The following is a 26,840-nucleotide window of genomic DNA, read 5'->3' as shown; positions in this document are numbered from 1 at the left end:
AAAAGCCTCGGGACAATAAAGGCACTGAATTGGTGACCTTTGGAGCCTTCCTTTGTGGAGGTAGAAGCTAGCTTGAGCAGAAGAATGCAGAAGGTGGAATGCGCTTTCCACTCACAGGGAAAGAAATTAAAGTTTTCCTCTGAATTACACATTGTGCTCCAAACCTCATAGCCTGCATTCTACAGGTTGAAAGTGTTTTTTTCTCGTCAACTGCTGATGATCTATCTGCCAAGGAGAGCTGACGGCTCTTCAGCGTGGCTAGCTAGCAAGTGCTTTCTTGTGATGGTCTTGTACTTACCTAGGAAAAGCTTTCCCCTCTGGAACCTAAAATATATGTGCATAGACACTCCTTAAATACCAAGGGGGTAACTTTCATCTTGTTGTGAATTTCCTTTTGCACAGAATGTATGGGGTGCGCTTTGTTACATGGGAGTATCCTGGGCACCTTCATCGGGTGTTAGCAGCCATGAAAGTTGCTCATGTCTTCAGTCTTCAGGAGTTGCCTTCCACTACTTCAGAAATATTCTCTAAGCTTTCCTCTCGCTTTTCTGCCTGGAAAGGAAAAAGCAGCCACTTACAGATGACATCCAGTGCTTCAAATCATGTGAGCAATGGAGAAGTAAAAAAGAATAGAGGCCACATTGGTACTTAGGGGATACTCTCCCTAGAGATCTTCCGTTTTCATTCTCAATCCAATCTACATTATTTTTTAAGTCTCTCCTGCATGACCTATGATATAGTTTCTGATATTTGCATGTGTATGGCTCTTTTGCCTACATGTGTGGGTACCACTTGCATGTCTGATACCTGAGGAGGCAAGAAGAGGGTGTTAGGTCCCTGCAACAGGAGTTACAGATGGCTGTGAGCTGCCCTGTGTGTGTTGGGAACTGAACCTGAGCCTAGGTCTTCTGGAAAAGCAGACAGTGCTCATAGCCACCAAATCAATCTCCTTCCTGATTTCTTTTTTTTAATTCATGGACTTTTTGAGCTCAATATATATGCAACCACTCCCAGATTACTCCTAGCTTCTTGTGATATTTCCCAATGATTGTCCATTCTTTCCCTTTCGAGTTATTCTGACTTACGTAATCAATTCTTGTCTTTCTAGTTTTTCTACCTAAGGTTGCATCCAGAAATATTTTATTTTTTGTTGGCTTGAAACTTCATATGAATAAAGTAAAAGGTATGCATTTTGGGAGAGTCTGAACCATAGTGGGAACATAACATCACCACCTGTCTGGCACCACCTTCAAGACACAGAGTGCTTTAAAGTTGTCAAGGTTCTACCATACAAATTTATCAAAGTACACTGGGACTATAGCAGCATAGAGCTTATTAAAATAAGATAAGTAAAGCCAGACTCAAGAACTTATAAAACACACCAGAGGAGGAAAGGGCATGGAACCCTTACTGGTATCCTATGTTGACATCACCCAACACTAATGATGAAGACTTCTACCAATCTGTACTCTCTTTGCCTGAATGTGTGCCAAAGGAAGGACAGAAAGATAATCATTGGTTATTCTGGGAGCTTTGTGTCGGTTTGGTCTCCATTCTTGACATGGTCTTTTCAGCTGTCATTCATTTGACTGCTTCATCTATCTGGATCTGATGCCCACTCGTCTGCCCATTCGTCTATCTAGAGACTTGGTCCTGTTCTCTCTTACAGACTCCTAGTCAGATTATTTGCTTCTGAACTGTGACTCAACTCTGAAGCTCTGCCCAACTCTGACCCAGATGCCTGATTCTGTAGCAGTAGTGTCTTCTGTAGACCAACAGGGTCAGTTATCTGACCCTACAGAGACCCTATGTGTCCCTGTCAATGTGTCACTTCTGCCTCTGTTAGGCTTCTTTGAAATGTCTTGAACTCTGTTGTGGCAATTTTGTAACATGTTGAGCTTACGTGCATGTGTGTGTGTGTGTGTGCAATATACATATTCATAGTAAGATATATAATGCATAATCTGAGAATTAAAATTAGTAGTTAAGATTGGATCAAATGAACTTGGGCTTGTTTGCCTTGGTGGGATGTCAAGGAAACTATTTGACAACTACTTGACAGCTATTTGAAACTATCTGAGACTATTTAGCAAATTGCTGTTAATGAAATTACCATTCTTTGTAAATTTATTGCTATTGAGTGAATTCTTACATTTTGGACATTTATTCTTACATTTATCTACCTTCCTGATACAGTGAGCTCACACCTAAACCCTAGGATCCAACTTCCTGTAATGTAAATTCTGTCTTTGTCCAATCATTTTATTTAATGAGTCATTGCTGTTGCCCTTTAGACATGTGTCCTCCATCTTTCTGAAGACTTTCTTGGCACAGCCAGAGCCACTGGAAACAGGGAGAGCCGTGAAGCCAGCAGGGCTGTTTGACACAGCTCCTGCGGAGCTGAGCCAAGTGACACAATGGCCTCTCACGTTTGGCTTTGGTCTATTCTTGTTGCATTTTTGTGGGACTTTCTGCCTTATGATTCATTTTATGTCTTTTCCTGAGAAAATTATGTCTGAGTCTCTTTAGAACAGTCCTAAACATATTACCCCTTCTGCTTTCAGGGAAATAACCTTATTTTTCCTGTTTTGGAAGTCTTCTCTGTGCCCTGGAGATCGTGATAAGCACAAACACACTAGCAATTTCTTTCTGAGGCCGTGGCTCCAGGATCTTCTTGGTATAGATGCTCCTAAGCAAACTCAGGACCAGAATAATCAGATCAGCAGAAACTTAGAAGTGAGTAGCAAGCTCCAGTTGGCCAGCAGAACTGGCATCAGATCAGAGGCTTTCTTCTGTAATACACTCGAAGCTTTCTGAAAATGTAGCCTATAAGATAGGCCGGTCATACGGGGTAGGCCCCTACAGGAAAATGAACTCAGTAATAAATTTAGATTGGTTACAATGATCTTTCTCCTGCATAATAGCATGTATAAATAGTGAAAGGATATACAAAAAAGGAGTTAGGTCTTGGGATTTACCATTCATAAAATGACTGGCTCAGATGCTTTCTATTTGCCTAGCACTTTGAAATCACAAATACTGCCAGTCTAGAAACAGGCTGTCATATATTAATTATGCTTGCTTTACTAAAGATATTCTATAGATTCTTCAAAACGAGGTTATGGGGCTGATATGAAAAATAAAAAATCTGTTCTTATCTGTATTTGCTAACTATAATTAAACTTGCAACCTCGGACATGTAATGAAAATTCAAACACACGTCCAGGGGCAAGTGATATATGCTCTATATTTTTTGGAAGAATCACAAGTTTGCTTTTGTTTTATAAAATCTGTAATTTTTATTTCTAGTCATTCAGGACTGCAAGATTCTCCTGACTACCATGCCTGATTCATTCCTCCTTCAGTGACTAAGTCCTTACTTCCTCTCAGGAACATGTTAACTACTGGGGCGGACCCCAGGTACTCTTTTCCCTTTTAAACCAATGTATTTTATTTTATTTATTCGCCTTAGTCCTGCTGCGACTGGATGTGCCAGGATGGGTTGTTCTCTCCTTACAAGACTGCAGTTCCTGAGTGTTCTTTTCAAGTTACATGCTGTCCTACCGATTTTATTGCAGTGAGGAGATTGTGGCCATTCTTATAAACATTTAATTGGGGATGGCTTATACAGTTCAGAGTTTAGTCCATTGTCATCATGATGGGAGACATGGTGGCAGGCAGGCAGACACGGTGCTGGAGAAGGAGACAAGGATCTGAACTGGCAGGCAGCAGGAAGAGAGAGAGAGCCACTGGCCTCCCTGGAGCATCTGAAACCTCCAAGCTCACTCTGCCCAGTGACACTTCTCCCACCAAGGTTACACCTACAGCAACATAGCCACACCAATAGTGCCACTCACTGTGACTCTATGGGGGCTGTTTTCATAGAAATCACCACACATGCCATTACTTTTGTTCCTTGTATTTCAGCCATTGTTTGAAACTGGGCATCTCAGATAATTGTTAGATATTTTAGATACATGTTAGGTAATTTAAATCAGTGGCTTTCAATTGTGTTACTGTTATGAATTGTTATGTAAACACTTGTGTTTTTCAATGGTCTTAGGTGACCCCCATGAAAAGGTCATTTGACTCTTCAAAGGGGTTGTGACCCATGGGCGGGAGAACCACTGATTTAAATAGTTTCACCTTGTCATGGGAATGGTGGATGCTGCTTTCTCGCTGGACTCTTGTCTTGTTTATATTAGTTACGCGGAGTCTGTTTAACTTGGAGCTTGCCTCTGATGTATCTACACATTTCCATTGTTTTCTGATTCCTAGCTCTTCTTCTTAAGGTTGACTTCCTAGTCTACCTTCCAGGGCAAAGCACAATTTCTCAGCCAGTCATTAGACAGAGGTAATGCAAAACACATCTTGTGGCCCAAATTACAGTCCTCAAAATATATACATCAAAACCCTAACCACTGGCATCTTGGAATGTGAAAATATTTGAGGATAAGGTATTTAAAGTGTCAACAGGATTATCAAAATGCCATTTTTCTGGTCTGTAGTCCAATGTGACTGGTGTATACAGAAGGTACTAGGCCACAGGCTTGTCAAAGGAAAGACCTTGTGAGGACACTGAAAGCCAAGGAGAGGGCCTTTAGAGGAAACTAATCCTGCAGCACTTTGTTTGGTCTTCAACTTCTAAACTAGAATTTTGAGAAAATACTTTTTTTTTTTTAAGCTACATAATCTATGGTGCTTTGCTGTGGCAGAACTAGACAACTAAAACATATCTCCAGCCAATAAAGGCTCTGAGAAATGTTTGTAAAGTTGGGCTTTATATATACTCTGGCTTTCCCTTTATTTTTTTTGGAAGCTTTTTATGAGCCAAGGTGGGATGCTCAGTAAGACTGTCTCTAGATTTCTTGGTGAATGCAGAACTGTGAACGTATTTACAATTTATTTTCAGACACAGGGATGACTAGCTATCAGCACAGTCCACAGTGGTGACTGTCTTCTCTGAATGTCTCTGTTGAGTTTCTGACTCTTTTTGTCCCAACAGTAACATTGTCTCCTATAATCTCAGCTGGACTGAACGTCTTGGTCTTATCTGTCTGTTTGCTACTGAACTCTTTGCAGGTTTAGTAACATTCTCCCATCCCCCCACCCCGACAAAGAAACATTCTATGTTATACCTCAAGCAAAATCATCTGCCTCAAACAGCAAGGCTACTGTTTGAGGTCCTCCAAGTTTTCTTCACCAATTGCTTCACAATTGAATTTAAGGGCTGGAGGAATTAGGTACAGTAGTTAATCCTAATGTGCAACAAGGGAATTTAGAACCATCGAGGAGATCCACTATAGGATATTTTTGTGCATTGGTGTTTTCAGAGAGGGTTAGCTGAGGGAAGATTCGTCCCCAGTGTGGATGACATCATCCTGTGGGCTGACTCTGGACTGTGTGAGAGGAAACAAGCTCAGCACCACCATCTACCTCTCTGCTTACTGAGTGTGAATGAATGCGTGTTCTGTGGCTTTCTGTGTATGTGTATGTGTCTGTTGTGTATATGGTATATGTGTGTTTCGTTCAAATGTGTGGAGGCAATGAAAATAATATTAAGGAAAGATTCACCTTTTATATATGTTTTTAATTTTTAAACTTATAGTTTCATATATTACTCTTGTCATCTTGTTTTAAACCCATGCTCATGGCAAAAGAAAACAAAAGGTAAAGGAAACATTACACATTCTATTGTTACTAGTTCCAGACAGTTGTAGATTGCCACATATGTCCTTTAGTTTGGGTACTAGGAACCAAATACCCTTGAATTGCTAGAGGAAATACTTACCAAATATGCACAACTAGAGATGGAGTATGTGAGGGCAATTGCGAATTCCAGGGGGTAGGAGCACAACAAAACACGGGACACTTCCCTTCCCAGCTTCTGAAACCAGGACACAGAAAGAGATGATGGATCACTAATTTTAATGTGTGCCCACCCAAGAGGACCCTAGAATAAGATTGAAAAAGAGGAAGGAACACAGGGCAGGTGACTTTCTTTTCCCATGTGATTTCCTGGAGTATTTTCAGTTTGCTTTCAACTACATTTGTCATACTTTTTTATTCTTCCCAATGCATTGTCTGGGACTTCTGCACCTCATCATCACTGCCTAGTTTTCCTGTCACACTTTTTGCAACTTTTTAGGCTCATGTATTTGTTCACTATCTAAACTCTTCAGCTAACTTGGTTATTTATTATGATGATGGTGGAGAGGTGGTGGTGGTGGTGGTGTGTGTGTGTATATATTCATGCCATGGTGCTCATCTGGAGGTCTAAGGACAACTACCCTCTTTCCACTTTGGGTTCCAGGACTAAACTTCGGTCATCACATTTGTGAGGAAAGGCAAGTGTTTTTACCTGCTGAGCCATCTAGTTGGCACAGTTTAAAAAGTTATTGATATTTTTTAAAATTTTCTTGTGTGTATATGAGGTCCATGTGTTTATGTATGTAACTGTGCAAATGTATGCTTGTATGTGTACATAGATTTGTGTGCTTGAAGAATCTCCTCTAAGACTAATGTTTGGAATTATCTTTGATTATTTTCCACCTTATTAAATGAGGTCAGCCCTATCAGTTGAACCCAGAACTCTCTGATGTGGCTGGACTTGCTAGCCAGTTTGCTCTTGAGATTCCCTGTCTCTGCCTTCCCAGGCTGAAATTGCAGGTGGGCTGGGTCCATCTGGCATTTATGTGGGTCCTCTGGATCTCAACTCTTGTAGGCACACTTGAACAGCAAGCTCTTTGCCACTAACCTACCCCCCATACCCCAGCCCTTAGTTGCCTCCCAGAGGTTGAAGAAAAGTCTGTGTTGATGAAGTTACCACACATTTAGTACACAGGATTCAGGTTATTTAAACTAGGCTAACCTGAAAGCCTCTTTCTTGTACTTTCATAGCACCAAAATGCATGTGAGGGAAGCTATGAATTTTCCTGTCTACCTGTGATAACTATGAACAACAATGATGACCAAAAAGGCAAGATATCCGTAAAAGGTACAATTGTGGCACTTACATGTTGGCTGTAACAAATAGCTGTCTAATTGGTCTTAAGTACTACTCAACAGGAGGGAAATCATGCCTGGTACCTGGAACCTAGCCAAATTAGCCCAGGGCTAGTGAGACCATGGATCTTAACAAGAGAACCTACTACCATTGTTTTACTAAACTAGTGTAATGCCTAACTATATTCTAAAACTTATCCTTATGCCCATTATTGAGTGTAGCTACCACTTCTCATCAAAAGAGCTTCTCTTTATGGCAAATTAAAACCCCATAGAAAACCATCATAGAAAACCACAACTGCATATAATCCAGAGATCAGTAGATTATGGGGAGTCCAGCACCAGTGGGTACATCTCTAACACAACTTCTGCACCCAAGGCTGAGGAAGAGGGGATGGAAAGATTGTAAGAGCCAGAAGACCAGGAAGTGTGGCATGAGACTGTGTTTGCCAGAAATGGCAGCCTAAGCAAGACCTAAACAATGCCAATGATGACAGACATGTTTGTAAAGAAGGATAGAATCTCACAGGTTCCCATCCTTAGGCAAAAAACTACAGACTGCCAATGACTGTTGAGAAAGGCAGAATTAGCCTTTCTCAGATATGAGCCCCTTAACTGGCTATCCAATACAAAGTGGCCAGCCATGAAATCATATACACACAAATAACAAAAATGGACTCAGCAGGCTATGTTATATATTTATGCATCTCTCTTTCTATATGTAATAGTAATAAAGAAAAAGAGTTTATCCATTTAAGAGAAAGTGTGTGGGGGTGTGTTAGGTGCTGGAGAGAGAAAAGAGAAGGAAAATGGTTTAATTCTATTTTAATTAAAAATATTTTAAAAGATTTATTTTTATTTATATGCATGTGTGTTGTACACACACACACACACACACACACACACACACACACACACACACATGTTCAGGTGCCTGTAGAGGCCAAAAGAGGAGTTCAGATTCCTTGGAGCTGAAGGGGAGCTCATATCCTGGTTGTGAGCCACCCAACATAGATGCTGGGAACCAACTTGAGGCATGAACAATATCAGAAAGTACTCTTAATCTCTGAGACATCTCTATGGCACTGATTAAGTTTTTTCTTTCTTGAGACAGGGTTTCATGTAGCCCAAGCTGGCCTGGTACTTACTGTGTGTTCCAGGATGACCCAGAAGTCTTACTTACCTGAGTGCCTTGGTGACAGACAGGCAACCAACATGCTAGCTCAAGTGTGGGGTCTTTTCTTTTCCAGCACTAATATTTGTGAGTCTGAGATTTTTCTTTCCTGGTGAGGATTGACTGGATTGACTTCAGCTTGGATCCATCAACTGGGAGATGGGTGTTGTTTGTTCTAGTTAGGGAGCTTTCCAAGCTGTCCAGCATCAGCTCTGTCAGGTCCCCCCTTGCTCTTCTCATCCTCCTTTATCACTGCACGCCCTATCAACCCTGAGGTTTCCTGAGTCCCGAGACATTCTGGGACCTGGCGCCACCCACTGGAGTCCATTCTCAGTTGTGCTGTTTCTCCCAGCTTGCCTGCTGGGTTAGGTATCATTTCCTGTAGAGCTCACCTCTCACCAACTCCAGCATGCTGTTCGGGATCTGTGCTGTGTGACCTTCTTTGGGACACCTCATAAACCATCTAATATTATTGTCATCCCTTCCACAGTGAGATGAGCGCAGAGCAGTGTAATATTTATAATGAATACACAAGCTTTGGCATTGTTGAGCTCTTTGGCAATGTTACTAATTTCTTCATTGCTGCTTTGCTGAGGAAACCAAGGCTTGGAAGAGAGCCATGACCTTCTCAGGCAATGCTTCCATGAACTGCATATCACTGGCTTCAATGTAGATAGCTCAATTTCAGAGCTTCCAGTTCTATTTACTAGGCTGTTTGAGGAGGCAGAAAAACCAAAACTGTTATTTGTCTCATCAAATAATCTCAATCTGAGATCATTCTTTTTCACCAATTGATGATGGTAGGTACTCTGTTAGAAATTGTTCTTTATTTTTTGAGTGGATAACCTTTTCTCTGCATTTCTGTCATGTTTGCATTTGTGTGAGATGGAGAGCTCTACCAATTTCAGATCTACATTACATCAGTTGGCCTCATCCCTGAGTCTAGCAAGGAGGGAACCTGGTCTCAGATGCCACTTGGATAGGAGGCTGGGCTTCTCCTAGGCCTTCTTCCATGTTTGCTTCTAGGGATGGGATAGCTTCTGGTGGACCTTTGCATTCTAGAGGCATTATATTGAAAGTGTCCAAAAAATGAACAAGTATTTCTAGAAAAATTAATTAGAATCACTTCATTAGCATTTTATGGGAATGATAAACTATAGTGTCCATGACCTAATCAATGTATCCTCTCCATATCCAAATAGCACTAAATTATATCATAGCAATGCTTTCTTGAGGTGTAAAGAAAGAGAATACAATTTAGTGTATCAGGACTGAATGTAAAACCGTCATTTAGATTGGCATTGGGTCCAGGTGTCTTCTTTTATTCTTTGGTGTTCTTTGATTCGGCAGTCACACCAGTCTCTTTAGTCTAATACTGGACTGCTGTTTTGCATTTTCTATTTTCATCACTCATTTTCTTTTCTATTTCTTTCCAAGTAACTGGAAACCTCCCAACTCCTGCCTCTATTTCCACCATGGGACTTGCACCAGGTTTCCATATAGGCCTTTAGGCATCATCATCACTAAGGAAAGCACATGAGAGATGTCAAGGGCATATAAAAACTGTGTTTCAATGGGTACATAGGTTGACATGTGCACTGTCTTCTCCATGAGTAAATGATAGCTTCAAAAAAAGGCAGAGGCCAAGATAAAGGTAGCTCAAAGGTAGCTAGCTTATCTTGTGCTGGGGAGATGGTTCAGTGGGTAGTGTATGTAACTTGTAGTGTATGTAAACATTATGTCTATGTATTATCTATATATCTTCTACCTATCAGATTTTTATATATGCATCTTTTTATCATTTCCCTATGTATCTATGCATGCATCTGTCATCTATGTATTAATATCTATGCTTTATGTATCTATAATCTATCATTTAGCAATCATATTTTAATCTACTGTTATCTATCTAGTCTAGCATCTATTTTCATACCTACTTTCCTTTCTATCACCTATATCTTTGTCTCAATATACATATATATATTTATCTCTCTCTATATGTATTTATCCTGTATATGAATGTATGCATGGTATGTATATCTTTATATTATCTGACACACATTTTGCTGCCATCTGTACTTATACATAATAACCTCGATTGGTTTGGAAGATTCTGAGTAAGTGAAGGAATGATGAAGGGCAACACAATCTGTTTTTCTCTGTGAATAGTTTAAAATTAAATGAAGAATTAATGGGTTTCTCTTCTTTTAGAACCATAACAATGGGACTAATCTGTGCTTCAGAAATATTTAAAAAGAATGATAGAAAAGAACTGAAACCCTGAGGGCTTGCACAGTGAGCACCATGCAGATAAGAGCTGTTTCTGCATCATTGTACAGATCCTGTATGGCCCAGACATGAAACTTAATTAGATTCCAATGGTCCTTGTTTTGCCAAGGTGTGCTGTTGTAGGATATCTAGTGATTGGCTGGCTAAGCATTTGTTCTAGCTCTTAACTCTTGCCTTCTCTCTCTGGTATTCTCCCGAGACCCAACTCTTTCTTCTGACTTCACAATTTATTCTGAACAGGTTAAGTCACTCTGCTGCTATCATAGTTGGACCACTGAATATCCAGGGATGAGGGCAAATTAGTTGAACAGGTGATAAGGCACCCAGGGGAGGGGGAGTCTGTTCCACGTGGGTATGCTAATACATCCCCAAGGCATCATTATCAACCTGCAGTTTAAAATAATTGAATTTGCATATCTGCAACGCATTCAAATTGATTCTAAAAGAGAAACTTGGGAATTAAATAGTCACATATAATGACCACGTGCCTATGCTCCAGTATACGATTTTATTTCAGGATCTGGAGGAGGTCGCAGAGACTGAATTGTACAGTTCTTTTCCATAGACAGATGTTTTCATGTTATCTCAGGAAAGCTGTAGGAACTCTTTCCCTTCCTTGTCAAATGGAGTCAGTTTTTGTTTTAAACACCAGAAGTGCCTTGGAAGTTGCTGGGAGAGTTCTCACTGCTCCACATTTTTGGCAGCATGAGCTGTCATTAATTATTGATCTTATCTATTTTTGATAGTGTATGAGGACATCTCAGAATTGTTTTAATTTTTAATTCCTCGATGGCTAAGAATATTGAATAATACTTTAAGTGTTTCTCAGCCATTTGAGTTTCCTCTACTGAGAATTCTCTGTTTTGGTCTGTACTACAGTTTTTTAATTGGATTATTTGGTTTGTTGATGTTTAGTTTCTTGAGTTCTTTTTTTGGATACTAGACATCTATCAGATGTGGAGTTGGTAAAAATCTTTTCCCATTCAGCAGGCTGCCCCTTTGTCACATTAATGTTGTCTTTTGCCGGTTCATAAGGTTCCACTGTTCATCTGACTGGGTGATCAGTGTTCTGTTCAGACAGTTGTCTCCTATGCCAATGCATTCAAAGCTGTTCTCCACTTTCTTTTCTATCAGATTCTGAGTATCTGGTTTTACGTTGAAGTCCCTAATTTATTTGGACTTGAGTTTTGTGCATGGTCATAAATATGGGTCTATCTGCATTCTTCTAAATGCATACATCCTGTTAGACCAGCAACATTTGTTAAAAATGCTTTCTTTTGTCCAATGTGTGTTTTTGGTTTCTTTATCAAAAATCAGGTACCCATAGGTGTGTAGATTTATGTCTGGGTCTTCTTTGGTTTGATTCCCTTGATCAACATGTTTATTTATGTGAGTAGTTTGTGGTTTTTATTACAGTAGCTTTGTAGTAGAGCTTGAGATCAGGAATAGTGATACCTCTGCTGTTTGTCTATTTTTTAGATTGTTTTAGATATCCCAGGTGTGTTATCTTTCTATATGAGGTCAAGGATTATCCTTTCAGGGTCTTCAAAGAATTGTGTTGAATTTTGATGGGGATGGAACTGAATCTATAGACTGCTTTGTGTAGAATGGCCACTTTTACCATGTTAATCTTACTGATCTATAAGCCTGGGAGAGCGTCCCATTTTCTGATGATTCTGAATTCTAAGCCAATACAACTCAAGTAAATCTCTTGTGTTATCAACAATGCTATTCACATTTACTGTAGTATGATATATTACATTTCTATGTAGTTATGTCTGGAGTACAAAAAATAAGACTGATATACATTTAGCAGTGAGGTGCTAAAGCAAAATCCACATAACATGCAAATGCAGGTCATTGGAAATGACTAGGTATTCATGGCTTATACAAATGTGGCAAGAGCAGAGCTCTCTTCCTGGTTTGGTAAATGGCTTAGTGGTCCAGGAATGTACTCTTTTTGCATTAAGATGCCACCAGTGGAAAGACTGAGAGTCTCAATCAGTAAAGTGCTTGCCTTGCAGGCAAGACAGAGAAGAAAGGAGGGAGAAAGGGAAAGAGAAAGACAGAGATGAGGTATGTGTAGGGGGTAGTGAGAGTGCATACTCTGTTGAGGAGGCAGAGACAGGTTAGTGCCTGTGGCTCACTAGCCAGATAGCCTAGCCTATTTGGGAAGTTTGAGGCTAATGGCCCTGTCTCAAGAATCAAAGATGGACAGTGCCTGAGAAATGACACCCAAAGTTATACTCTGGCCTTCACATATATACATGCGAGACACCACACCACACACACACACACACACACACACACACACAGAGGCTGAGGGTGCTGAACTCCCAAACCCACAGCACCTGTGTTTTTCTGAACAAGATGCACACAAGATCAAACGGCTCGATATTCTAGTATGGAAGAGGTTGGGGAGAGGCTGCTCAGGAGTCTATCCCTTACTGAGGGTCTACTGATAGTTGACAGCTTCAGGGCAAGGAGAGCCAGTTTTCTTTAAGGGCATAGCTCTAGGGAGGTCGGTCACACTCCAGGGGATGGCCTCACACCTGTAAGCATAAGGGCAGCACAAAATAGTCTCCATGGGTTATTGAAATAAACAGAACACAACAAATGAAATTGGAATAGGGAGATGGGGGTGGATCCGAATGGAGTTGGGGGAAAGTGGGTGGTGAATATGATCAAACTATATTGTACGGAACTTCTAAAGAATAAAGTATCATTACAAATGTAAAGAGAAAGATGTTTCTGTAGAATCAGTTACTTACGGCTTGTCCGTAATTTCTATACGACACAGAACGGAAGTGAGCCAATTCCACTATTGTCAGGCTGGCTGCGATGATCGTAATAATTATGCAGAGTATGTTTAGGGCCATAGTGCAGAGAAGCTGAGGAGGAGACACGGGATAAAGGCACAACTCTCAGAAGAAGCACTTTGGATATGTTTTATCTTTTGTTTATCTGTTTTTGTTTTACTTTTAAAAAAATCTAGTTCAGACTTGTTTGTAGTTTGTGAAGCTTTTGAAATGTGCTTATGCTCATCACTGTTTGTGGTTGACATGAAATCTTATATGTCACGTGATTCTGTTATCAGATGCTGCCAATGTTCGAATTCAATCAGTTCTCAAACCCATTGTTTTTTATAATCCTGTGAGTCAGCTGTAAGACTGCTTGTAGAAACAAGGTCAAACAGAAGATAGTATGTTTGAATCCTCCGTGTTTATTAGCTGGGAACATCTGTCAACATGACAGATATCAGAACTTCTTTTTTTAGATTTGAGATTTTACTTATTTATGCTCACAGATGTTTTGCCTGGATGCTGGTCAGTGTGGTCAGATGCTGTGCATGCAGTGCTCATGGAGAACAGAAGAGGGCGTCCGATCTGCTCGAAGCTGAATTACAGAGGGCGATGAGCCACCATGTTGGTGCTGGGGATGAGCCTGAGTGTCTGTAGGAGCGAGCAGTCATTGCTCCTAATTCCTGAACCATCTATCCATTCCCAGAGTTCTTAATGTGTAAAAATTTAAGATAAGATCAATTGATTTCTAAGGTGTCTTTTAGGTCTTAAATTCTAAGATTTTTATTTCTAAACATTTCCCACTTACACCATGGACAGATTTTTTTTTTTTCTTTAGAAAATTCCCTAGTTTGATACAAAGTACAACTGTATTCCCAAAGTGGACCAGAAAATGAATTATTAAAGCATAGTAATGTACATGTAGAAGAAAGGCTTTAGATCCTATAAATAAATTTAATAACACTGTTCAGGCAATGGTTAAGAGTAGAAATTCAAACAAAAATATTATTTAAATTTAGATGTTTTTGCAGAAGGTCATTGCGATTGTTAACTAGTGTATCCAATCTACATTAAGTAATCTGATCTCAGGTTTTTATTTTTCTGATTTATTTATTTATTTTTTTTTAGAGATGGTAGATTCCTTTATTGTTTAGAGACTATGTTTTCTTTATTGTAAAGATGCGCACGTGAGAGCGTGTGCTTGTGTGTGTGTTTATGTTCATGTGAGTGCAGTTGCCTTCAGAGGTCTTCAGAGGGAGACATCCTTTGGTGTTGGAGTTACTGGACGTTGTGAGCCAACATGGGTGCTGGGAACTGAACTCAGGTCTTTTGTAAGAGCCCCAAGTCTTAGCTGCTGATTCATCTCTCCAGCCCCAACACAATCTTGTCATTCAAACCTCTTGTTTTGTTTTGTGAAAGTGCATGCTAGAGGAATCCCCAAAAGTTCAACTTACCATATGTTTACTCTGATGTTTTGCTGCTTTTACTGTGAAGGCTCCTGAAATGACAAACTAGACACAAAACATACATTGGTAAGTACTCACTGACAGTGTTCAGCAATTTAAGCATAGTTTGAAACAACTCTATCTTCCAGGCCAATGATTTTCAGAATTTTAATAGTAACAAAGAGAGAAGTTTTAGTAGAAGGGGTTGGGATGAGCTTCCATTATGAGGTAATGATTTTTTCAAAAGGTGACAGGTATTAAAAGTAGCAGGAAGGTCACAACAGGTGCAAGCAGGGGACAGAGGGCAGGACTGAGGCTGTCGTGTATGGCAATAGGTTCTGAAGCCCTCTCAAACCCACACTCAAGTTTGGTTATATGAGTCCTCTTATATAACTCATTAAATTGTTATTCCAACTTCTACTCCTAGGGACTGCAATGACTGTACACATCCAGATGTGGAAAAGGTGGCCAGTAAACCCACTGGACATCTAGCCTCTTCATTGAGAGGCTACAGTCACCATTAAGGCCACAGGGTGCCCATAGTTTTGCTTTATTCATTTATCCATTCGTGCATGCGTGCATGTATGCTGTATGCATGTGGTTTATGCACACGGGTGTGCAGGCACATCCCTTTAATCATACATGGTGTAAGGCAGAGTAGTTTGTCTTTCTTGCTCCTTACCTTGTTGCCTTGAGACAGGGCTTCTCAAGGAACTGGAGGTTGCTGTGGCAGCTGGGCTGGCTGACCACTGAGTACTTGGAATTTTCCTGTCTCCACACCACACTGCTGCTGTTACTGGTATGTGCAGGCATGGCTAGCTTTTTATGTGGGTGCTGGGGATTTGAACTCAGGTCGTCATGATTGCATCTTGAGCTAGTTCTCTTATTCACTGAGTCATCTTCCCAGACACCTTGCCTTTTATAAAAATTATTTTAAAACACATTCCATTATTTCCTTTCAGGATTTCTATTTTCTAAGAAGTACAAAACACACTACTGTGTTATTTAAAAGCAGGCTACACGATTTCCCTGAAACAGTCTTTGTTTTTTTTTTTTTTGAAGTTTTATTTATTTTTGTTTATGTGCATCTATGTGTGTGCCATCATTTCCTGAAGTCATTAGTCAGTCCACAGGTCAGAAGTGGGTATCAGATTCCCTGGAACTGAAGTTGTAAGAAGTTGTGAATTCCATGGTGTGGGTGTTGGGAACCAAACCTTGGTCCTCTGCAAGAGCAGCAAATACCTTAAACAAGGGAACCGTCTCTCTGTCTTTTCTGTCTTAGTGATTTTAGCAAAGGTTACTTTTGTGAAAAGTAGCAGACATGTTCTATACTTTTAAAAATTAACATTAATTTTTCATATAATATATTGATTATATTATTCTCCCTCTCCAAGTTCTCCATCCAATTTGATGTTATTTCTTCCTCAGTCAAACAAACAAGTAAGCAAACAAAAACACCACCCTAAAACAAAAAAGCAAACCATACAAAACAGCAAGCCAACAGCACCACAGTAAAAGCACACAGACCCACATGGAGTCTGTTTTGTGTTGTCCAGCTATCCCCATGTATGAGGCCTGCCCAGGAGTATGACTGATATACCTAGTAACTGATATACTTTATTGAAGAAAATTGAATTTTTTCTTTCTCAGCAGGTGTCAATTGCAAATAGCTTTTTGGCAGTAGTGGGACGAGATGTCTACTTCTCCTCAGTGCTGGGATCAAGAATGGCAAGTCTGGCTTGAGCTTGTGTAGATCTTGTGCGCAATACCACAGTCTCTGTGGGTTCATACGTGCAGTATCTCATTGTGTCTGGGGATGCTGTTTCCTTGGACATGCCAACCACTTCCGGTTCTTATATTCTTTCTATCACCTCTTCTGCAGAGATTTCTCTCATGCTCCGCACTTTATTTGGGAAGGCTAAACTTTGAAGCTCACACAGTTCTACCAGGAAATTGATCCTGTACAGTTTGCCAAGATGTGTACACTGAGGATATTAATTGTCTCAGGACTGCAGTGTGAAAGTATCTTCCTATCATTTTAGATCCAAAGTTTGAACTTATCTTTTATTTAAATATTGAACTGGATGGTAGAGAGATGATTCAGTGGTTAGGAGCACTGGCTGCTCTCCCAGAAGACCTTGGCCTGATTCCCAGTACCCTCATGGAAGTTCACAACCATTTGTGACTCCAGTTCCAGGCAACCCAATGCCTTCTTCTGGTTTTTTTAGGCATTGCATGTGTATGATTCACAGTCATGTAGCCAAAACTCAGATACACAGAAAATATATTGAAAATATTAAAATTTACATTATTATTTTAAAAGTATTTTATTTATTCTTTGAAAAGTTAATACATATGTGGAGTGTATCTTGTAGGATTTTTTTATTAGACTATTTTCCAACTTATTAGCAAACATTTGCTTTAGAAAATGTCTTTTAAAGTTTATCATCTAAATGACAATATCTGCATTGGATTACTTCTTAAAAATTTAGATATTTTACTGAAAATGTTAGTTGTGGTGTGTGTGTGAACATGTCTGTGTGTGAGTGTGTGTGTGTGTGTGTGTAGGCCAGAGGTTAACTTGGGTATCATTCCTCAGGAGTAGTCCCTTTTCTTCTTTCCTTCCTTCCTTCCTTCCTTCCTTCCTTCCTTCCTTCCTTCCTTCCTTCCTTCCTTCCTTCCTTCCTTCTTTCTTTCTTTGTTTTTTTTTTTTTTTTGAGCAAGGTCTCTAGGTGGGGTCTAGGTTGTTGATTAGACTTAACTGGCTGGTCACTGAGTGCCTGTATTCTCCTGCCTCTGCCTCCCTGGAGCTGAGATCTCAAGTATACATCCTGCTTGGGTTTTTAAGGGTACTGTGGGGTACTGAACCAAGGGTTTCATTGTGTAGCAAACACTGCTAACCTCACTGCCTCTCTAATTTCCTCCAGAAGTTATTTTTATAGCATGAATGGAAACACAAAGGGACACAAATAATTCTCTGAGTTTTGTCAGAAAATTCTGTTTTTTTCTCTTCTCTTTTTATTTTCTTCATTCTTTCATGTGTTTTTCATTTATGGGTCAAATGCACCATTTCTTATTGATGAGGTAGTGGACTGTTTATCAGCATGACCTTCTTAGATTTTGTCCTCGGACATCCTGAGTAAGCATACAGATAAAGGCAGATGTCTTAGAGATTGCTGTTTCTTCAAGTGACCTCTCAATCCCTTCTACAATAGTCAGCAGACCATCTTTGTTCAAGGAAAGTATTTTTCTCCCAATAGTCTGTTTCTACCAATATTTTCCCCTAGATTTGAGACAAACATTCCTGATTATTCCATCTGCCATCCCTGTGCTTGAGGTCATCGATTGGCTGCTTACTCATTCTTCCATTTCTAGATTATTTTAATTTTCGGCTTTCTGAGGTCTCTCCTAAAGTATTTACTCTTTAGTAATTTATGTGCATGCATCCTTACCCTGAGTACAGAGACAGACAGGTCGATCAATGGGATAGAATCAAAGATCCAGAAATAAACCCACACACCTATGGACCCTTGATCGTTGACAAAGAAGCCAAAACCATACAGTGGATAAAAGACAGCATCTTCAACAAACATTGCTGGTCTATCTGGATGTCTGCATATGGAAGAATGCAGATAGATCCACAGTTATCACTCTGCACAAAACTCAAGTCCAAGTGGATCAAAGACACCAACATAACCTGATATATTAAATCTAATAGAAGATAAAGTGGGAAATAGCCTTGAATGCATTGGAACAGGAGACAACTTCCTGAACAGAACACCGATGGCTCAGGCTCTAAGACTGACAATTAATAAATGGGACTTCATGAAACTGAAAAGCTTCTGTAAGGCAAAGGGCACTGGACAAAACAGCAGCCTATATATTTGGAAAAAAACTTCACTAATCCCATATCTGACAGAGGGCTGATACCGAAAATATATAAAGAACTCAAGAAGTTAGAGACCAACAAACCAAATAGCCCAATTTAAAAATGTGGTACAGAGTATTCTCTTTCTTTATTCAATATATTCTTTATTTATATTTCAAATGATTTCCTCTTTTGTGGATCCCCCTCCCTGAAAGTCCCATAAGCCCTCTTCCTTCCCCCTGTTCCCCAATCAAGCCCTTCCTGCATCCCTGTCCTGGTATTCCCCTATACTGCTGCATTGAGCCTTTCCAGGACCAGGGGCCTCTCCTTCCTTCTTCTTGGGCATCATTTGATATGTGAATTGTTTCTTGGGTATTCCAAACTTCTCGGCTAATATCCATTTATCAGTGAGTGCATACCCTGTATGTTCTTTTGTGATTGTGTCACCTCACTCAGGATGACATTCTCTGGTTCTACCCACTTGCCTAAGAATTTCATAAATTCATTGTTTTTAATAGCTGAGTAGTATTCCATAGTATAAATATACCACATTTTCTGTATCCATTCCTCCACTGAGGGACATCTGGGTTCTTTCCAGCTTCTGGCTATTATAAATATGGCTGCTATGAACCTAGTGGAGCATGTATCCTTATTACATGCTGGGGAATCCCCTGGGTATATGCCCAGGAGTGGTATAGCAGGGTACTCTGGTAGTATCATGCCCAGTTTTATGAGCAACTGCCAGACTGATTTCCAGAGTGGTTGTACCAGCTTTCAACCCCACCAGCAGTATTCTCAATAGCGAAATCTTAAATGGCCGAGAAGCACTGAAAGAAATGTTCACTGTCCTTAGTCATCAGGAAAACACAAGTCAAAATGACCCTGAGATTCCATCAGAATGCTAAGATCAAGGGACAGCACATTCTGGTGAGTATTTGATCAAGGGGGAACACCCCTCCATTGCTGGTAGGAGTGCAAACTTGTATAGAATAGAATCTTTTAATCACATTCCTGTTGAAATGTAGTTTTACTCTTGCTTCATGCCTGCATCCATGCAGATGAACAGGGAGTAAGTAAAGGCTTTTCTCACTATGAAGTCATGTTCCTTAACCTTGAGTCCTTGATGATATGTGAGGATCAAATTACTTTTCCATAAGGCACATACCCTGTCTGTTTTCCTAGATGGTCACTTCACTCTCTCCTCTCCTCTTTGAGCTGGTCTACATGACTCCCCTCACTTTCAGCTCGTATCTTTCTTCCTGATAAACTGAGATTCTTAAAGTGTTTGTAGGAAATCTTCCACAAGCTTCCAAAGTCCAATGAGAATCTGTTCTGTTTTTTTTTTTTATTCGTTGCTTCCTTCTTGTTACCTTGCCTTAGCATTATTCACATTAATGGTTATAATTCTTTGCGATTGATGTTCTATGTATTATAAGGTGCTTTGTAGCATCCTCAGATTTTGCTCACTAGATATAAAAATGAAGATCATCTCCAGATACTATGTCATATTTTCTAAGAGAGCAAAATTAATACAAATTGAGAACTATCACTGGAGAACATGACTATAGCTATTTGTTCACTAAAATTCATTATTTTCTGCCAACATAAATACATGGCCACAGCATTTCCCTTATTATTTTCTCATGCCATTTCTTGTTTTAAATTCTGGTTCCCCTGCCCTGACACCCACACCAGCAAAAGATATGATAGAAAAAAAGGGGCATGAAGTTGGAAGGGAGATGTGTTAGGAGTTCCAAAAGGAGTTGGAGGTAGGGAGTCAGGTAGACATGATAAAAATACATTTTACTTATGTGTGGAATTATCAAAAACAAAATGAAAAAAATAAATATAAATATTTTATCAGCTATCATTCCATGTTCTTAATCAAGTTCAGTCTGGTCTTACATCATCATTTTACTAAAATTTCTTGTCATGCTTATGATGGTTACCAGGAGTCAGTTTTCAACCTTTTTCTTACTGGCAAATAAACAGAAGATAAAAGAGCTGACCTTTCTTTATGTCTTGTGATATATTCTTCCCTTGACTTCTAGGGATCCCCACACTCCAAGTTTTCCTTTTGCCCAGTGGCTACCTAGAAACCACACCAGAGTATAGGCAATGGCAAACCTGAAAACTAACCATGCTAATGGATGTGGTGGCTAAGAGTCCTTTTGTCTTTGACATACTAGGGATATAGTCTACATTTTGGTTACCATTTATTCTCTTGTCTAATTTCTTAGATAGTACATATATTTGTTGAGAGAAGAAATTGGATTTTGAGTAAGTCAGCAAATGGCATTTAGTTATATGATTCTTCTGAAAACCTTGTTCAGAAACTAGCTCTTACCAACCGCTATATGGGTCAATATTATTTACTGAATTAATAAAACAAATACAAATATATTCTACTCACAGCAAGTCCCCATAAAGAAGTTCCCATTTTGTAAGTTAAAGGTTCATACGTTCCAAATACTCCTTTAATTTGTCCCATATACAACAGTAATAGGAAATACCACATGAGTACATGATAGATACCAATCATAATCTGGACAACCTGTGAGAAAAGAGAGCTGTTAGTTTTGAAATGATGTAATGGAAAACACAGTTTCAATAAACATAAGAAGCAGTTACATCTTTATAGAAGATGGATGTAAACTGGTCGTGCATTAATTATGGAGTCCTCATTGGTTATACCAAACATAGGAGCTGTTCAGGAAAGACAAGCCAAGGCTTGTGAAGATGTCTTCTGATGTATGAGGAACAAGCTCAAGTTTTCTTATTGAAAAACAATTCTTAATTCAGAGCTCGTCACTGGGTTATAAAAAGTCTCACCAATTATCCATCCATCCATCCATTCATCCATCCATCCATCCATCCATCCAACCAACCAACCAACCAACCAACCAACCAACAAACCAACCAACCAACCATATTGCAAAGCATCTGAGAAATCAGATTAAGATAGTTCATTCTATTTCTAGAGTAGTCTGTCACCACAGAACTAAGAACTCCTGTGCAGCAGCATAGACAGCTGGTCTGCATGGTCTAAAAATTCAAGGAAAAAGTTGGAATCCATGAAATAGTTTTGTCCCTGCTCGCTATGAAATCATGTGACTTTCCTAACTTCTTGGTGTTTGTTAATAGTACTAGGTAAGCTTTTATCTCACAGGTTTATAACTGAACAGAACAGTGTATCCATCCTACTCATTAGTACAGTGATTAAGAGAGATCAATGATAGACCTCTAACATATGTATGGACCCTTTTAAATTAGGTAAGATTGCTGAATTTCCTTGGGTATGGTAATTCAGTTGATATGCTCACATCTCATTGCATGCTTCTTTGTGAAGGGCTGGGAGACCAGGCAAATGCTACACAATGCAATCAGTATGATTAAACCAAAACCAAAACAAAACAAAAAACAAGAAAAACTTTTGCCTCTTAGATATTTAGATACATCCTTTTCTAGATACAAGATAACCCTTTAAAAAACTGACATCATTTAAAACATTGAGTTTAGCCAATCGGAGCAGAATTTTGTGGCTATGGTTTGTGTGTGGAATCCCTTCCATAGGATTGCTCCCTTGTTTGCCCTGGCTAGTAGTGCTGTTTGAGAAGGTTGTTAAATCTTTAAAGAGGTGGAGACTCACTGGAACAAGCTAGCCTTTGGAGGTGGGCATTGAGGCCTTGTAGCCCAGCCCCCACTTCCTGTTTATGTTCTGATTCCTGAATGCAGATGCAACATAACCAGCAAGTCCAAAGCCTCCTCTTCCCACCGCCTGTGCTTCCTCTGCTGCCATATCCTCCCCACCATGATGGACTAAATCCCTTGGAGAATGATCTACCAAAAGAAACCCCCTTCAGTTCAGTTACTTTGAAGGAACTTTATCTCAGTAAACGAGAAGGCACAACACTTACCCCTAAAACAGTAGTATTTGCTGAAGATATTTTTGAATTTCTACATCCCATACTTTCAGAATTTCCTCTGGTTGATTTTTGTTTCTAATCTTTGGTGATATCTTATTATCAAACTTCTACAAAAGAACACAAAACACATATGTATGCTCTTTCTCAGAGAAAACTCATAATCTGATTCTTAGTGTTTGATAACCTTCACAAACTCAGAGGCTACAGCAGTTTCCTTTTTATACATTAACTTATCACAGCCTTAAGTGTTGTGTACCTAAATCTTCAGATTTAAAGAAAGTTTCTTTCAATAACTAGGAAACACTGATATGTCATCTCTTACTATTTAACAGTGTTTCTAGATGATAACGAATAAAGATCAACTAGATAATAGTATTAGAGAATTTCAGTAAAGCTTTAATGATTTATTTATATTCATAATCAACTTAATGCTAATCATACTTTGCATTTCTTTTTAAAACTTATTTGAGAATTTGATATATGGATATAGTATATTTTATAATTTCTATTTTTCCCCTCCCCCCTCTTGGGTCCTTATACCCTCCTGAATTCATGACTTCTTCTTCTACAATTAATGGTGGTATGTATTATGCATATATACACACACACACATGCAAAAGTAAAAATCAATAACAAAGATCATGGCGCATGACTAATTATGTAAAGATTTTTCCTTGTCTTTTTTTGAAAGAAGACAGTTTTGACAAAATGATATTGTAACTTCAAATCTAACAACTTGGTAATTGTAATGAATCTTTAGTTTCTAAAATTTATTTTCTCTAAGTCTATTAATGCCAACAGGAGAGGAAGTATGTTCCTGAAGTAAGTGTTGTGTTTTCAGACACTGTCTCTAAGAAGCAATCAAGAGTTGAGCTGTAAAAGCAGCTAAGTTTAATTTCTCTTCCATGACTAGATATCCACAGAATCACAGAAATTTTGTAGAGAAATAATGAAATGCCCTATCAAGGATACTGTTAATCACCACTTTCAGAAAGAAGAAACCTAAGTCATTTTGTGTTTATGAATAGATTTATTCACATTTGTAGCATACCAGTAGAAGCACCACGTGGTAATTTGGGGAGTAAAATAGTTAATGTCCCTGGAATCTTTATGAGGTCCATAGTAAAGTCATCCAAATGTAGAACTCATAAAAATACTAATCAGGAAAAAATGTGTTTGCTTTGCTTAATTGCTTAAGATGCTTAGTTTAATTGCTGGAAGAAAAAAGTATACTCAGAAAATACCTGGTAAGAATTCTTCCCTTAAAAAACAACCATATTTGACTTCTCTGAAATCTAATAAGGATCCCAATTTGTATAAATAAATAATCATTATTTGTTTTTATTTTCTGGGGATCCCATTGTTAATCTAGAAGCAGGTGAGAGATAAGTCACTTAGTTGTTATACCTAGTCCAACTGCCACATACTAAACCTTGAACAGATGTTCTGGGACACTCAGAGATCATGTCTATTATTTATCCTGAGCATCGTTAGCAGTGATAAAAACTCATCATTGTCTCTTCCTATAAAGCTAAAGTAATTGAAAATGATTTTTAAAAAGTAATTAATTTTTAACTTTATACAGTTTCATTTCTAAGTATGAAGAATTTTAGTTCTTATCTTCCCCTGTTATTCTGTTTTATCTGCTCACTTTCTTTTGCTAAAACCCGTTTTTCATTCCCAACAAGTCCCTTCATTATCCTGTCTGTTCTATGTGTCTGACTTACTGAATTAAGTAGGATTGCTCTCATGAACATGGGAGGGAGTTATTTCCTGGATCCTGGGCTATACCACTGAAGAAAGTGCAACCTCTTCCCTCAGCCACTATTAACTGGTAATAATCCCTCAGGGTGAAAACATTGATTCTAGTCTTGGGTAGGTGAACACAGCTGTAGTGAGTTCATGGCGTTAGCCATGTTACATTCATAGGACAATGGTGCACAGGCCTTTTTACAACTTCTGACTTTAAATCTTCCTACTCTCTCTTCTATAATGTTCACTGAGCTTTGGTGTAGGTGCGTGTGTGCGTGCCGTGAGTGCCTGTGTCTGTGTGTCAGAAAAATGATCTAAAGATGCATATAGTATACATACATCTAAAATTTTTTACATTAAAATAATTGTGTATCTGTATGTGTGTTTGGATGCCCACAAAAGGGTGTCAGGTCCCCTGGAGTTAAAGGTGGTTCTGATAAGGGTGCTAGGAATTAAACTCTGGTTCTCTGCAGAAGCAGCAAGACTCATGACCACTGAACCAGCTCACTAACCTCAAAAACATTTTTTTTTAAATAAAAGGAAGGGAATGATATCTTCAGAGGATACACATATTTCTTCCTGCCACCTTTCCCTCCCCACCCCCCACCGTCACTTGGTCACTCTGATTTCATAGCTTAACAACTCTGGCTGTAACCTTATCCCAAAAGCCTGCTTGAGGTACAAGGTAGCTAGATACCCAGATGTTTGTCTTACATTTTGACCATAATTCCTGCCACAGTGTGCTTCACCTTTTGATTTTCAAGACCAGCTTCAAATCACTTTGAGTCCCCAGAAACTGAAAAGTTCATTTCCACGTGTTCATGGGCAGTCCTGCTTAATTCTCTGCTTAATACATTCAGTTAACCCTCTCTCCCTCCCCCCTCTTCTGACTAATACTTTAAGTGAATACTTAAGGTGACTAGTGGGTAACCTTGATGTTATAGTCATGTTAAATATTTTACTTTTCACTTCATGATGCACCCACACACTGGCAGTCAGCACTAGATGAAATCTAGAAGGAGCGGATGAGAATGAATAGTTGCTGGTCTTGTGAGGTCCTTGACTTGTGAGGTCAAGGCAGGAAGATTGCTCAGCCCAGGAATTCAAGAGCAATCTTGGCAACACAGTGACACTCCACAGCTCAAAAGGTAAATAAAAATTTTTTTCAAAGGTCAACCCAGAAGGTATAAAAGATGGGGAATGGAGATGTGACCACCCTCTACCCCCGACTTTTTCCGGACCGTGTCCATTTTGATGCCTAGAAAGGTAAAGAGGCACATTGTTACCTCACATTTCACTTGTCCCAAGTCCCAAGGATCCAGTTTCACCCTATCAGGCCCAGGCCCAGGCTGAAGAGAAGGATCACGGTGGATGGTGCTCTCAGCGCTAGAGCTGGCTGCATAGCCATCAGAGGTAGCAGCGCCCGGCCCGGTCTAGCTACCAGGTGGTTGTCAAGCTCCTCAAGCCGCCCGGGTTGTCAAGGGCAACAGCCCTTCCTCAGGGCAGAGGGATGAGAACCAGTGCGCAGACTCACTGGGGCCTGCAGGCCACGCCTCAATCTTCTTCTAGAGTTTCTAGTAATGGCTTTCCTGGTCATGGCTCGAACACTGCCCCTTCAGGGATGCTTCTCCAAAGATAGACTGGTTGCAGAGACCTGATCGTTTACCACACACTTCAGAAGGTTTCAAATTGTAAAAAGGCAAGTATCTGAGTTAATAGTTTACTCTTCCTCCATCCTCCTCCAAATATAAATGGCTAAAGAAACTAATGAAGAGACTGTTTTGGAAACTATCAAAATGTTTTGACCCACCCGCTGGGGACGTTTTACTTTGCAGGTCCTCTCACTGTATTGGTTTTGTATTTGATATGAGGAAGTAGTTCAACGTTTGTGAAGAGAAACATAAAGAAGCATAGATAGCTGTAAAAAGATAAAGAATACTCTGATCCTGGAGGGCAAATGAGGAGACTGAGAGGAAAACCAGTCTTCTCTGGTGAGCACAGGCCACCTGCCGAGCACCGAGGACTTCCCCAGCTTAAAGACCCTGGGCTCCTTTAATCATAGCATGCTGTGAGCTTTCATTTATTCCTGAAGGATTTAAAATTCTGGCTTACTTTGCAAATATTTAGTGGATGATAATCCTTTTATAAAGGATAATCTTTTTATAATACATATATATTTATATATTATTTATATTACATCATATATTATATAGTATACATAAATAAATTTAAATATATTTATTTATACACATTCATATTTATTATAAATGATATATTTATGTAAGTTATAAAATATATGAACTATATAAATCATAAATATATATTTAATTATAATGTATGTTTATACATAATATTATATTATTTATAACTTAATATATATAATATGTAAGATGTATAATATCTAAAATATATAAGTATTATATTTATATAGAGCTTTTAAAATTAATGTACTATATGGCATTGCATAATATAATAACATAATGTATTATATATACAAATATAAAAGGATAATCATTTTACAAAGATTTTTTTCTAAGTATTTCTAACACTCCTAAGGCTTAAGTACTCAAAAGAGTCAAT

General features: G+C 39.1%; 1 protein-coding gene across 2 annotated transcripts; it reads right to left on the bottom strand.

The window, feature by feature from the left end:
* Positions 1-492: 492 nt before the first annotated feature.
* Positions 493-22,550, bottom strand: LOC127678219 (membrane-spanning 4-domains subfamily A member 13). 2 transcript variants are annotated; one of them, XM_052173030.1, is made up of 9 exons: positions 22,500-22,550; positions 20,996-21,136; positions 14,724-14,780; positions 13,240-13,359; positions 5,792-5,887; positions 5,165-5,230; positions 3,341-3,345; positions 2,901-2,913; positions 493-573 (listed from the first exon to the last, which is right to left on the bottom strand). In XM_052173030.1, exons 1-9 carry the CDS (start codon positions 22,548-22,550, stop codon positions 493-495), a joined length of 630 nt encoding a protein of 209 aa, XP_052028990.1. The 2 variants fall into 2 exon arrangements, with proteins under 2 accessions (XP_052028990.1, XP_052028999.1); XM_052173039.1 differs by lacking the exons at positions 2,901-2,913; positions 3,341-3,345; positions 5,165-5,230 and having other exon boundaries at positions 493-552.
* Between the last annotated feature and the right edge of the window lie 4,290 nt (positions 22,551-26,840).

Source organism: Apodemus sylvaticus, chromosome 1, assembly GCF_947179515.1.
Source record: "Apodemus sylvaticus chromosome 1, mApoSyl1.1, whole genome shotgun sequence".
NCBI classification, from domain to species: Eukaryota; Metazoa; Chordata; class Mammalia; order Rodentia; family Muridae; genus Apodemus; species Apodemus sylvaticus.
This window is presented reverse-complemented; position numbering and strand designations above follow the sequence as displayed.

Coding starts and splice junctions, on each gene's coding strand:
- LOC127678219 (XM_052173030.1), bottom strand. CDS start 22,550: ATGGGATGTAGAAATTCAAAAATATCTTCAGCAAATACTACTGTTTTA. Junction 14,781..20,995: donor CTTCTTTATGGGGACTTGCT/GTGAGTAGAATA, acceptor TTTTGTGTCTAG/TTTGTCATTTCAGGAGCCTT. Junction 5,888..13,239: donor ATAGAAATTACGGACAAGCC/GTAAGTAACTGA, acceptor TCCTGGTTTCAG/AAGCTGGGAAGGGAAGTGTC.